We start from the raw sequence: 13921 nt of genomic DNA, 5'->3' as shown, positions 1-13921 counted from the left end.
GTAACACCAATTAAAGTTTGTAGACTCAATATGAAGTTCTAAACTACTACCCACTTGGTGTTACTTGTTTTGTATGCTCTGGAAAAAAATAAGATTCCTCCCTGCTTATTTTGAAATGTTATGGTAGATTTTTTTTTCTATTGACAGATTTTTTCCTAATATTTTTTTCCTGGGGGAGGGAGGGTGGGACTGGGAGGAGTGGAGGGAGGGGGCTACAACCAGGATGTAAAGTGAATAAATAAATAAATTAATTAAAAATACATTTTCCCTCGTTTCATCCATTCCCGTCTTTGCGTTAGGAGCGTAAGATAATTGAAGACACTGTGGTCCCATTCACTGTCTCCTCGAGTTCTGCGGACCCGCTGTCTACCTCCTCCTCCTCGGCTGAGGGCAGTGGGACGGCGGTAAGGTCACTCATGAAAACCAGTCTGTGACACAAATAACTTAAGCCAGCTTTCCCCATCACATTAAGTAGCTGAAAACCAGTTGTGGCTATTCCTCCAAAGCCACATTAGCTCCTGTGTGGCCGTTTCACCCAGCATGTCCATCACTGGCCTCATCAAGTGGCCATTTCACCCAGCATGTCCATCACTGGCCTCACCAAGTGGCCATTTCACCCAGCATGTCCATCACTGGCCTCACAAAGTGGCCATTTCACCCAGCATGCTATCACTTCCCTCACCAAATCCCAAGCTCCTTCCTTCCCTGCAGAGCAGCAGCCACTGCCCCAGGCCGACTAGCAAATCTCCAGCGGTAAACCTATGTGCCAGAACCTTCTCTCTGTCTGGCTCAGGGATCACTCTTTTTTTCCATAGCCATGTGCCCCTCTCCGGCATGCCCCTCCTGGTGTGTCCCTCCCTGGCGTGCCCCCCCCAACCCGCACCATGCATTCCTCCCCATTATTTAGCAGCAGCAGACACGCCCATACAGACACCCCCATACAGACACGCCCATAGTGCGTTCCCCACCAGCTGCCACAAAAAGCACCTTATACCAAAAATTCCACACAAACTTGACATGTCTTTGAGGGTGGAGAGGACCTGTAAAGGCCCATTTGGCCACTCATCCCCTAAGTTAGGTGATGGAAGGACACACAAGATAGAAACATGCCAAGACTAGCAAAATAACCCACGGACCCCAGAGGCCATTTGTCCTGAAGTGGGCAGTCCCATGACTTCATTTTGTTTGGAAAGGGGGAGGGGCGGGATTGGGGCGCTCCTGACCCATCACTTCCGTGATAATGTTTAGATCTCAGGTGCACATTTATTCTAGGTATTTTGAAATCTGTTAGTTTAGAAGGCTATTCTTCAAATTGTAGGCAGTGGGGTTGACAAAACAGGGTCGGGGCAGAGGTAGAACAACAGGGGGGCTTTGCCAGAGCACCCTGTATGCATGTATATGAATCTCATTCACTGGTACAGAAGGTGCATACTAATAATTTCTGTAGCTGGCTATCCTGATGAGACCTGATATGCTGTGGCCATGTGGTGGGGGAGGAGGTCCCACTCTGTCAGAGGTCTAGGGGAGGGGATTGGGCAGGAGGAGGAGGGAAGGTGGGGAGGGAAGATACAAGTGAGGAGATGACAATTGGGATGTAATCTGAATAAATTATAGTAACTTTAAAAAATAACTTATTTAAATTTCAGAGCAAAATGGACATTTTCATTATTCAAAGAAAGGACAGGGGATAGGGAATGGGTTTAGATATTCCACAGTCAAAATGCAATATCTGAACACCATAAATGTCTAGTGTGTTTAAAAATATTCAAAAGGATCCCAATTTTTTTCCACCAGCATAAGATGGAAAAGTGTCCAGACAAAGAAAAAGAGAGAAGACAGAAGACACCTTTCCAGGAGAATGGCAGTGACCCATCGCTCAGCACTAGGGAAAGCGGCCTGCCAGAGGAGGACAGGTGTGTGCTCAGCCCTGGCCCCCTGGCCTCCAGGGGAGTCCTCAGAGCCCAGCTCTGCCATTCACTCCCAGGACCCGCCGCTCTAACAAGCAACTCTGTTTAAGCACGCTACAGCAGCTCTCAAGTCAGTGCCCTTGGTGTGGTGACAGGAGAGGCAAAAGTGTGAGGTCATCCTTGGGTGCATAGTGAAAGAAGTGTATCTCAAAAGAGCTGGGCATATCCTATCTTTGACTCATTCTGTCAAATCTTTCTCTGATTCATCACTTTGCCCCTCAATTAGATATCATTTTCAAACATGGCTGCTTCCTTCTACAAACTAACCTTCCTACATCGTTTGTGATTAAGAGTGTGTGCTAAGTGTATCTGTATTCCAGCCAGAGAGATTAAAGCCATGCTGGATTTAAATTCCCCCTACACTCTGGAAGAGCATTTGTTTCCAGATAACACTGCTTCAAGGTCTGGGAACTGAAGTCTGTTAGTCAGGAAGACTTGAAGAATCTCCTAACTGCACTGCATGTGTACTTTTACCTCTGCATTTGCTATTTGCTTTCTCTAGGCTGGTCTCATCGTCACCAGAAAATCTCCTTAAATCTTTCCTTTCTTTGCACAAAGAAGCCATTGAAAGGCTGGGGAATTAACCACAGCTGCAGAGATGCCAACTGGCCCCAATGATTTGTCGTCTGTTTATTCATTTATTTTGAGATGACATATCACTATGCATCCCAGACTGGCCTTGAACTCGTGATTCTTCTGCCTCTGCCTCCTGAATGCTGGAGCTGCAGGTGTGCTTCACCATGCCTGGCATCAAGTGGCGCCTATAATAACTGCTCCCCTAGTGAAAATGTGGGCGCTTCGGGCCAGCTCCCTAGAAGTGATGAGTGTGAAGAGCCCGGTGGGCAGCCAGGGCCTCAGAAGTGATTGTTCTGTGAATTTGCTAAGTTGATGGGCGCTAAAACTGCATAATATTTTGTAATAGTTTTAGATCTAGTTTAAAATAAAAAGAATAAGCAGTCTATTTCTTTTTCTTAGCCTATATAACTGCTAACTCCATGTCATCAGGTATAAAAACAAAGGTTAATCCAGTTGTTTTTATCTCTGCTCTGAAGTATGTTTTTGTTTTGTTCTGTTTTTTTTTTTTTCCCCATAGCCTAACTCAAGGGCCTTCAGCGCACTCTGAAAACTCCATGTCAGAAGGAATCCATCAGGACCTGCAGCTCGGGGCAGAGGCTGGAACCCCACCCTGTGGTACAAACCCACAGCCAGCTCAGGGTAAGAATGAAAAGATAAGTCCCAATATTTAAGTTACTATAAACCCTTCATGTTGTCCAGAACTGACCTCTGCTGCCTGCACATTTCTCTCTAAGGGCCTCTTACCTTTAGCTTCTGTTAAACATATAACACATAAGCTCCCGCCATGAGACCAGACTCTGCATGGTGTCATCTGGGTCTGGGTGAGAACAGACATTAGCATTTTAAAAACTAAGACCTTGTGGCTGGTGTGATGACTCCATAAGTAGAGTGCTTGCCAGTAAACCTGATGGTCTGAGCTCAAGCCTTAACGCTCATTTGTGGAAAGAGAGAAGCAACTCCCAAAAGTTGTCCTTTGGCCTACACACACACACACACACACACACACACACACACACACACCCCTGTGGCATGTGCTCCTTCCCCACAAAATAAATAAATGCATTTTTTAACATTTAAAAGGAGGGGCCCAGAGAGATGGTTCAGTGCTTAAGAGCAGTGACTAACCTCTCAAAGGACCCAGGCTTGGTTCCCAGCACCTAAATGACAGCTCGCAACTGTCAGTAACTGCAGATCAGGGTTATATGATGCCCTCTTATGGCATCCATGGGCACTGCCTGCATGTGAGTCACAGACATCCATGCAGGCAAAAAAAAAAAAAAAATCCATACACAAAATCAAAAGCATTTCAATCAAAGGGAGCCTTCACAAGAAACCTTTAGGTGATCATAAACCATGCATTCCTCAAGTTCCTCAGCTCCACCGCTGAATGTAACCTCCCTTCCCCCAACACACGCCACCCAAAATGCCCTTGAGGGACAGACTGTGCCGGGGCCTGACTGAGAAACAAGTACAGCACAATGCACACAGAATTACTGTGAGGACCAGCAGGCATCGGCGCTTTAGAGGAAGGGGGTCTTACTAGGCATCAAAGCCACTTGGGTGAACACACTTTTGTCCCTTTCTTGGTCTCAGATCCACCTCAGGATCAGCAGATCTCAAACCCGCCAACAGACATGTTGGAGGGTGTGAAACCCAAGACCCTGCCCCTGGACAGAAGCGTCAATCATCAGATTGAGTCTCCGGGTGAAAGGCGGAAGTGAGTAGACAAATAATATGGATGTGGGATTCCTCCTTTCTTAATGTGTTGGCTTAGTGCGGAGAAGTGTGAGATGACAAGATGTCAGCAGTGTGTTGGAGCTTTGTCTCCATTTAAATGATATGGCGGCATTTCGGTGTGACTTAAAGAGTTTTTAAAATGGTAGCTCTCAGTGTAGCCTTCCCAGTGACGAGATGAGGCAGATAGCCCCAGCTTGCGGATGAAGAGGGCGTGTCCTCCCCACAGAATTTGGCTGGTTAGGTGTTAGAGGAATCTACTCGGGCTTCGCGGGGAGATGCCGCAGTGCAGCCATGCGCGGGGAGACGCCGCAGTGCGGCCGTGCGCGGGGAGACGCCGCAGTGCAGCCGTGCGCGGGGAGACGCCGCAGTGCGGCCGTGCGCGGGGAGACGCCGCAGTGCAGCCATGCGCGGGGAGACGCCGCAGTGCGGCCGTGCAGTCGCTCCAGTCATCCCGGGTGGATCCGGACTGTGTGGGTTCAGATTTTGTCTCTGCCACGTACACAGAGCCTCGAGCAAGGGACCCAGTTTTTCCCTGCCTTAGCATCCTCCTCCTCAAGTGACAGTGAGACTGATACCCTCGCCGCCAGATTCTCCTGCAGATAACCAGCACCGCACCGAGGTCAGAAGGATGCACAGCTAGTTTTCCTTGCTTCTCAACAACCGTGTTGAACCACTGCCGCCTTTCTCTCTTACTGTTCCGTGTTTGTGTCTGGATACCTGCGGCTCCGGAGTCACCAGGAGCTCAGCTCAACTGGATGCGATTTCTCCGATTGGCTATAGCAGTGACTTTCGGCCTTTGTTTTTTTGTTTTTTGTTTTGTTTTTTATTTTGTTTTTGTTTTTGTTTTTTCTTTTCTTTCAAGCCATGATGCTTACGTTTTGAAAGTGTGGCTTTTGGAGACTGACAAGCGCCACCTGAGGAGGGAGGGCAGGGCTAGAGGGACGTTCACAGCTAGTCAAGCAGCCAGGAGACAAGAGCGACTTTGTCCACCTCTGTGTTCTAGTCTTTCTTTCCTTGTCCCTTTCTCTGTCCCTACTAGTTCTTCACTCACAAAATTAGCTTTTCAAAGCTGACAACTTGATACCACACGTACTCACCACACGTAGAGTGGGGGCACTCTAAGCAGCCAGTGCACCCACATGGCATGCTGGCCACATCAAATTGGGGCCCTTGTGATTTCTCACGGCCTAGTGATGCAGGAAGTGCGGCACTGAAAATCACTTCCTCCAGGCGTGGTGGCGCACACCTTTAATGCCAGCACTCAGAAGGCAGAGGCAGGTGTGAGTTTGAAGCCAGCCTATCTACAGAGTGAGTCCAGGACAGCCATGAGCACACAGAGAAGCCCTGTCTTAGAAGGAAGGAAGGAAAGAAAGAAAGAAAGAAAGAAAGAAAGAAAGAAAGAAAGAAGAAAGAAAGAAGGAAGGAAGGAAGAAAATCACTTCCTCTAAGATCCGCCTGCCTCTTTGCTCAGGTGGCTACACAAATCTAGCTGTGTGATATTTTTACTTGCAAGGTCTTAATTATAAAGAATTATAATTCCCCTGAACTCCTAGGGTGCCCTTGAGCGTTTCTCCCTGTATCTTTATTCATCTTTCTGTCCCACGAAGCCCATAGTTTTCTCATGAAACTCAGTGCGCAAGAGCAGCCCCATCAACACAGCTCAAGTCACAGCCCAGCAATTGTAAGTGAGGAAGAAGTGGCCAACGTCCCCTTCCTCAGCAGCAGTGTGGATCTCACGAACGTGCATGCGCATTCCTTCCAGACAGATTTACTGATTTTGTTCCAAAAAGACAAAAATGAACAAAAAACCAAGCATGGTATTCATAACACCCACACTTGGGAGGCAGAACAAGGAGGAAGACAAAGTTTGAGGCCAACCTGGGTGTCATAGTGAGAACTCGCCTCAAAACAAGCGAAGATGACAGTTGGAGGGCCCCTTGTGCCCTTTTTGGCTGTGACTTTGTTTCAAGCTAAAATGTCTTTGACTGCGCCTCCTGCTAACTTTTCGTAACTGTGGGCTCCTTTGCCATGTTACAGGAAAAGCCCTCGAGAGAACTTCCGGGCTGGGCCCCTGTCCCCCTGTTCTCCTACCCCTGCCGGCCAGTCACCAAGCAGGTACAAGAGGTCAGCAAGCCTTTACAAGGCTGTTTTGTGCCCCCGCCCCCCCCCCACACACACTTAATGGGTATACTTTTGGCCAGATGAGCGCTCACTCGCCAGGTGACGCTGAGAGGCTTGTCATCCGCATCCCTTCGTCATGCACGCAGAGCGGGGAGGAGTCAGGGAAACATCTCCATCTGCCTATACCATTCATCTGCCTGGGGTAGAAAAAGCGAGATGTGTGGTGCTGGCTGGCCCGTGGCCGTTAGGATTTAATGACATTGTGTGGACCTGTAATCTAATAATAAAGTTCACCAGACAGTTGCTGGGCTCCTGAACCAGCGTCTCTGCCTCCAGGATTCTCAACCCCGAGAGGGCAATGGGCTGCCGGCTCCTCCACAGAAGCAGGGAACTGCTAGGAAAACAAAACTCATCCTCCTCTTTGAACCCTTCCTAGGTCTCTAACCATGGCTCTGGACTTTAGTCGGTCCCCATGCTGTCTTTAAACCCTGCCTAAGTGCCCATCTATCACAGGCACATGCGGCTGAGGACTCAGTGGTTTTCACTGATAGATTTCTTTTCATGGTTAGATAAAGGGAAATCTTAATCTATAGGGTTTGGTGAGGTCACATCTTCCTCCTCTCAGTGTCTGTCCTTCTGTCTCCTCTGTCTGCTTTGTACCACTGTGGCTCTCAGATGACAATGCACATTTGTAAATTTCCCCTAGAGCTTTGCAGCAGCAGGCATGGTGGGGAGCCAGCCGATCTGGTAGCTGGAAGGCAGCCATAAGAGGACAGTCCTGTGGTGGCAGTGGGCAGTTGACTCAGCCCTCTCACCTGGCGTGAGCTGCTGAGTTTAGCTCCAGTCTGTGGGTGGACAGTGTCCAGGCCTGTGGGTGGAGGAAGGAGGTGGGTTCAGCCCCAGGAGTTTGTAATATAGCAGCAAACAAGTGCCCGTCCAGCGGACTCTGTGTCTGTCTGGCCAGCCCTCTCCTTTTGTAGGTAGAAGCACTTGACAGCACACCGTGAACTCAGGGTGAAGCAGGAGTCCTCTCTGAGGCCTCCGAGAGACACCCTCTCTCCTCTGTTACAATGGACTCTTTGTAAAAGGAAATGCCCTAGCAGGGCAATGGAAACTGCTTATATCGGCTGGTTTTGTGTGTCAATTTGACACAAGCTAGAGTCATCAGAGAGGAAGGAGCCTCAGCTGAGGAGATGCCTCCATGGGATCCAGCTGTGAGGCATTTTCTCAGTTAGTGATTAATGGGGGAGGGCCCAGCCCATGGTGGGTGGAGCCATCCCTGGGCTGATGGTCCTGGGTTCTATAAGAAAGCAGGCCAGGCAAGTCAGGAGATGCAAGCCAGTCAGCAGCACCCTCCACGGCCTCTGCATCAGCTCCTGCCCTGTTTGGGTTCCTGTCTTGACTTCCTCCAGTGATGGACTGTGATCTGGAAGTGTACCACAGATAAACACTTTCCTCCCCCAATTTGCTTTTGGTCATGGTGTTTTAGCACGGCAATAGAAACTTTGTGTCTTGAGTCACCTCAGGTGCCACAGACACAGCAGATTGAGCACCACACGGAAGCCCGTCCCCTTCAGCGCAGGCCTCTGCTTCATTGTGTATTCATTGTCAGTTCTGTGTGTATTCCTCATTTTATTCACGGTCTATTAAAAACCCACGTTTCCATGTTTGCGTGAGGTTGCCTGTTCTGTGGGCCAAGGTTCTCACTGTCTTTTTCCTTTTTTATTCGACCCAGATCTGTAAGCGGGAAGAAGCTGTGCTCCTCCTGTGGGCTAGCCTTGGGAAAAGGTGCCGCGATGACCATTGAGACCCTGAATCTCTACTTTCACATCCAGTGTTTCAGGGTATGTACACGGCACAGTGGTATGTACACGGCACAGTGGTACCTACACAGCACTGACCTGTCTAAGCTGGCGTCAGGCTGTGGGTCTTCTGCAGTGAGAAATCCCTCCTGTAACCTCACAACCTCTCCCCACGTGAGACAGACAGATATGTGTGTCACATCCGGCTTTACGACTACAGTTCTCCAACTTTGAGTCGCCCTGGGAAGAAAAAAATATCCTTCTAGAAGAAGGAAAACGGATCTGTGTGGTTTCTTTCCTAATTCTTTCTGCTGCTAAAAGCAGACACTGGAACAGGAAGTTGAGTCTGGATGCTGGGAGATGTGGCGCTTCCGGTCTTGTGGTCCTAAGGATGTATTTGAAGTATCTTTGCTGTTCTTAAAAATCTTGTGATCGTGTGCACGTGTGCGTGCATGATGGGGTTTTAAATGTTGCCCTAATAGAGTATTTTCTTCCCAGTAAGAGGCAGTGGCTAGCTGTAAGATTTCAGTTCTCACAGCGAGCGTGTCTGTGACCTCAGGATGATGGCTTCCTCTGAGATGCTCACGAGGCTTATCTGCCCTGCGTTAAGTCAGTTGATTTGCTGTTGTAGCTCCTTGGTGTTTTTGTTTTGTTGTTTGAAACAAGGTCTCACTATGCAGCCGAGGCTGGCCTCAAGCCCCTCCCAGTCCTTTGCTTTAGTGTCCTACTGCTGAGATTGCTGCCGGCACCACCGCACCCAGGCTGTGAGTTGCCTTAGCTGAAGAATCCTGGGTAGCCCTTCCTTAGTCTTGGTCACTTTTCCTTTCTATCTGATAGAGTAGGTACCAGTAAACATTGCAGATGGGCTGTGCAGTGCAGAATAGGAGGCCTAGCTTCTGTCACCAGCTCTCCTGCCACATGGGGGCTGTTATACTCGGTTTGCTGTCAGATGAGTGAATCATACACCAACATATCAAAGCCTCTCCTTCTCCTCATGAGCACCTAACCAGTGAATATAATTGGTTTTGAGGCCAAGCCTTCTACCTCTGAATCTGAGTCGTCATTTTCTCTGCACGACGCTAATACATTTTCTTTTCCTGTTTGGATTTCGTCCTCTTTCCCGCTGGTAGCTCCCTTGGCTGTAACGCCAACTTGTGTGGGATTAAAACAACTCACTTTAATCCCTGATCTAAGAGACAGTCAATGAAGTTCACAAATCAGACCAAACACAGTGAAATGCAGTTCCCACCGTTTGCCTGATGTGCCCCGTGACCCAGCTAGTCTTCCAGCACAAATCAGAGGCTGGGCCTGAACATCGGGGGCTAGCACCTGGACAGCCCCACCCCCACCCCCACCCCCACCCCCGTGCTATGCCTCCTACATTTCCCTTCTGCTCTGAGGCCACTCAGCTAATAACAGTTCCATCCGCAGGGGATTTGTAACCCTCGGTACCACGCTGCTCGTGTGGAAATACATGAAGGCACGTACGTGGTCCTTAGTAACTCTCTGGTAGATGTCCTGGAGAGCCTTGAGGCAGTCATGTTCCCAGTGATAACCCATTGGCCGCATGTTTGTTTAAAACCAGTAGGGTGCACTCTGCTGGAAATGGCCCTCCTATCTAGATTGAAAACTTACGCTTTACTTATAACCGTTGAGCAGGCACTCAAGCCACTGCATTGTCACGTAACAGCTTCTCAACCCCAGGGCAAATCAGTGAGCACCTCTCAACCTTAGCATAAAATGTTCAGATGCTCAAAATATATTTTTACTTTTGCCATAAACTGGCTTAAGGTGCCATATCTAATTTGGGACAGATGCTCAGCGAACGTGGAGATTGTGGAAAAAATCCCTAGGTGGTTCACACGAGCAATGTCTTAATTACCATCCCATTGCTGGGAAGGGATACCATGACCAAGGCAACTCTTACAAAAGAAAGTGTTTGATTTAGGGCTCACGGTTCCAGAGGGTATTTGAGTCCATGATCATTGTGGCGGGAAATCAGACAGGTGTGGAGCTGGAGCTGCCGTTGAGAACATGACATCCGGGACCACAGGCAGCAGGCTCAGCAAGAGACTAAGGCTGCCATGGGCTTTTGAAACCCCGAAGCCCATCTCTAGCGACACACCTCCTCCAGCAAGGTCACGCCTCCTAATCCTTCCCAAACAGCTCACCAAGCAAATGAGCCACCGCAACCTGTTGCCAGCATGTCGCACATTCCTCAATTCCCTGTCATAACTTTGGTCCCTTCTCTCTCGTAGTGTGGCATCTGCAAAGGGCAGCTCGGAGATGCAGTGAGCGGGACAGATGTTAGGATTCGCAACGGTCTCCTAAACTGCACTGACTGCTACATGCGATCCAGAAGTAAGTATGGAGAGGATGCCCCTCCCCGTCTTCTGTGGGACTTGGTGCATGAATTTGGGTATTTCCTGTCCCCATTTGGCATCCCTACCCATGAAAAAAGGGATCCATTCGTAGGGTGGAGGTCAGAGACGGAAAGCTGACAGCCAGGTGCTTCTCAGGAAGTTCCTGCTCCTGTGGAAGGAGACTTACCCAGGGGTGCATGAGCACATCATGGGGTACATAACGTAGGGCAGGCTTGAGACAGCCCTGGCTGAGCTCACCGCAGGCACCCTGTTGAGTCAGAGGACGGGTTTGGGTCTGTGCCTGTCTGCCCAGGGCCAGCATCTGCTGGAATGTGAGAGTGGCTGCCCACCCTGCTACGGCAGCGCCCTTCAGGGGTTTCATTGAAGAATATGGTTTTGTTCTTAAATAAACTTGAAATTCCACCGAGAGACAAAATGATGGCGCGCACCTGCTTCTCTGCCCCTGCCAGCAACCTCCTGACCTTTGCATTCAAATCTTTAACACTGTCTAGCTGTGGGTCGGACCCTCTGGGTTTCCCAAGCAAGGAGGTGCATGTTTCATGTAGAGCCACCAGGGGGCGCTGCTGTCAAACTGTTCAAGCAATTTGAAACTGGCTGGTAGCAGAGCCCTTTAATGTAAACCACCCAGTTACACTAAAGAAATGGAGTCTGAAATTCAAAAATATTGTTTGTTCAAGTAAATGAAAAATCGTATCCCTGGCTTCTAGATTGGAAAATAAGAATAAAAAAATTAAATTGTTTTCATTTGTAGCTACATACTCAGTGCATTAGAGGTATGATACAGAGGAATATATGCCTATTAATAAAATGAGGTGAAACAAAATATCAAATGCAGGTTATTTGGATTGTTGATAAACCTCTGAAGTCATACAGTTACAATTGGAGCTATCATCAAATTACACAGGCATTAATTGTTAAACCTTGTATCATGTATGAGTGCACCTCATAAATACACATGCCTAAGTACACACATGCATGCATACACGTGTCATGTCTAATAATTGTATTTTATTTAAACTGGGCTTTTGTGTGTTTTGTTTTTGTGTTTTAGGAAAACAAACTCTTTTCTCCCAGGTTTCAAAGTGACTCTTTCCCCCTGTCACACTCTATAATCACACCTTGCTCTCAGCCTCAGCAAGCCGCTGGGTGGGAAACATAGGCCCAGAAGGGGGCGCTGTTAGGATAGGGGACTGCTGAGGCAGCTACAGAAAGCCCTGTGGGTCTGAATTTGTTTGGTAACTGGGCATGCTCAAAAGACGCCAACAAGCCCAAACTGCACCCCCTGGGAGACAGCGGCCTGCTTCCATCCAGACTTTTCGGAAGTTGGTGATTTGTGGCAATTTCCTTTGGAGTTAGGATTCTGGCTGTAGGCTGGGAACTTCTGTTATGTATGCAGACGTAAAGGGCAGTCACTGTTTTCACTTCCAGCTAAAGGCAAGAGCCAGAGAGTTCCTGGAACAGTTCTTGTATGAATTTTTTTTCTTGTTTGTGATAGATTATTTTTCCTTTTATTAGCACGTATTTACTGTACCAAATGCTGAGCTTCTTTATGCTATATTTATACATGTAAATCCTGTACCTTCAGCATTTTTGCATACACACACACACACACACACACACACACACACACACACAAGTGGGGAGCCATTATCTTTTCTCAATAAGGAATATTTTATGTGTGTTTTTTCAGAACGTTAAGAAATACTAAGGAGAAAACAAAAGGGCCGGATTGGTCCTCTGCCCACTGTCTCTGCATATGCATCTCTGTAAATATACAAAAGAGTAGACAAGTAAATAAATATGAGGATCCTGTAAGGCTAGACGGTCTGAACTGTTCAGAAGCTTACGAAATTGAAATCAGAATCTCTCTGAGGTCATCCCTTTCCTGTGGTCTCTCTGCGGCAGGGGCGTGTTTGTATACTGTGCACTCGCTTGCACACGAGATGCATGTGTGTTGGCCTTCACTTCACAGAGTGAGTGGGCTCTGTGCGTAGTTTTCATTATAGCTAGGTTTAACCTAATACCTCGTCAGCATTGCCTTGTTCTCTCTCCTGGGTGGACACCCCGGCTGTTTCCAGTTTTTGAATAGTGTTTGTCAAGTACTTGTGTGAGCATCCTTGCGGAGATAACCGCTTCCCCACGCGCATGTGTGTGTCAGGATGAAGATGTGAAATCATCTCTAGTGGGTAGATGCTGAGCGGGGACAGTCCTGTATTAAAAGACATCTCAGATGCGTGATTATTGTCCAAAAGCAAATGAGTCCCTCCCTGCAGAGTGCACGGGTGAGCCTCTTCTCTGCTGATTGCAAGTGTGCAGATCCTCAGCTGTTCAGATGTTAGCCCTGGGCTGTCGGTGCAGCTCCGGGAAGAGCGCTTGACCAGTGTGCATGAGAACCACGGGTCCACCTGAGCCTGAAAAGGGAAACCTCACTTGCATTGCGAAGATATGTGTATGTGTGTCGGGGCTAGAGGTCAGCAGTAGGTGTCTTCTGCAGTCACACTTTGCTGTATTTGTTTGTTGCTTTTTGTTTTTTTGAGACAGGGTTTCTCTGTGTAGCCCTGGCTGCCCTGGTCTCACTTTGTAGACCAGGCTGGCCTCGAACTCACAGGGATCCTCCTGCCTCTGCCTCCAGAGTGCTGGGATTAAAGTCGTGTGCCACCACCGCGGGGGCCTCACTGTATTTTTTTGCAACCAGGTCCCTCATTGCAATGTGAGTCTACTGCTTCAGCTAGCCTCATTGGCCAGCGGACTCCGCAGATGCACCGCCTTCATCTGCTCCCCAGTGTTGTGGTTACAGGCGTGCACTACCACGTCTGGCTTCTATGCAAGCACTGGGGATCCAAACTCAGGGCTTCCTACTTCCGTGCCTTAGCGACTGAGGCTTCTCCTTAGCCCCAAGATGTGGGTCTGTTTTTTGGGGACAGGGTTTCTCTGTGTAGCCCTGGCTGTCCTGGACTCCTTTTGTAAACCAGACTGGCCTCGAACTCAGAGATTCACCTGCCTCTGCCTCCTTGAGTGCTGGGATTACAGCCGTGCTAAGATGTGTATTTTTAATTCTGAGTTTGCACCTCTTTCCACATGTTTTTTTTTCTCCATTTTTGTTTGTTTTTCTGTCATGTGTTCTCTGTCCCCCGTCCTTCTGGGTCTGATCCGCTGAAATGCTTTGCAAGTTAAAGACATTTTGTAGTGTTATCTTTGCTGTATTATTGTTTTTTTCTGCTTTATGATTTATTTTCCTTCAAGTAAATATATAAAACTTTTTGCGTTTTTGGAATCCCGGGCCTTAAGTGTTTCAGTTTGAATTTCACTCAGGGAAAGCAACACTTTCTATTCC

General features: G+C 48.3%; 1 protein-coding gene across 14 annotated transcripts in view; it reads left to right on the top strand.

Annotated features, from left to right (window-relative positions):
* Positions 1 to 13921, top strand: part of LIMCH1 (LIM and calponin homology domains 1) — a 323411-nt gene that overhangs the window by 304290 nt on the left and 5200 nt on the right. For 5 of the 14 annotated variants that reach the window (XM_084799066.1, XM_084799056.1, XM_084799060.1 and 2 more), the window contains 7 exons: positions 300 to 404; positions 1795 to 1913; positions 3061 to 3182; positions 4137 to 4260; positions 6318 to 6395; positions 8137 to 8245; positions 10462 to 10564. In XM_084799066.1, coding sequence (XP_084655192.1) covers positions 300 to 404; positions 1795 to 1913; positions 3061 to 3182; positions 4137 to 4260; positions 6318 to 6395; positions 8137 to 8245; positions 10462 to 10564 — 760 coding nt within the window. Of the gene's footprint in view, positions 1 to 299; positions 405 to 1794; positions 1914 to 3060; positions 3183 to 4136; positions 4261 to 6317; positions 6405 to 8136; positions 8246 to 10461; positions 10565 to 13921 lie in introns of all 14 variants that reach the window. The other 9 variants (XM_084799063.1, XM_084799055.1, XM_084799058.1 and 6 more) reach the window with 2 other exon arrangements.

This window comes from Acomys minous, assembly GCF_964271855.1.
Source record: "Acomys minous genome assembly, chromosome: 10".
NCBI lineage: Eukaryota > Metazoa > Chordata > Mammalia > Rodentia > Muridae > Acomys > Acomys minous.
Note: the sequence above shows the minus strand (reverse complement) of the source record. Positions and strands in the feature narration are given on the sequence as shown.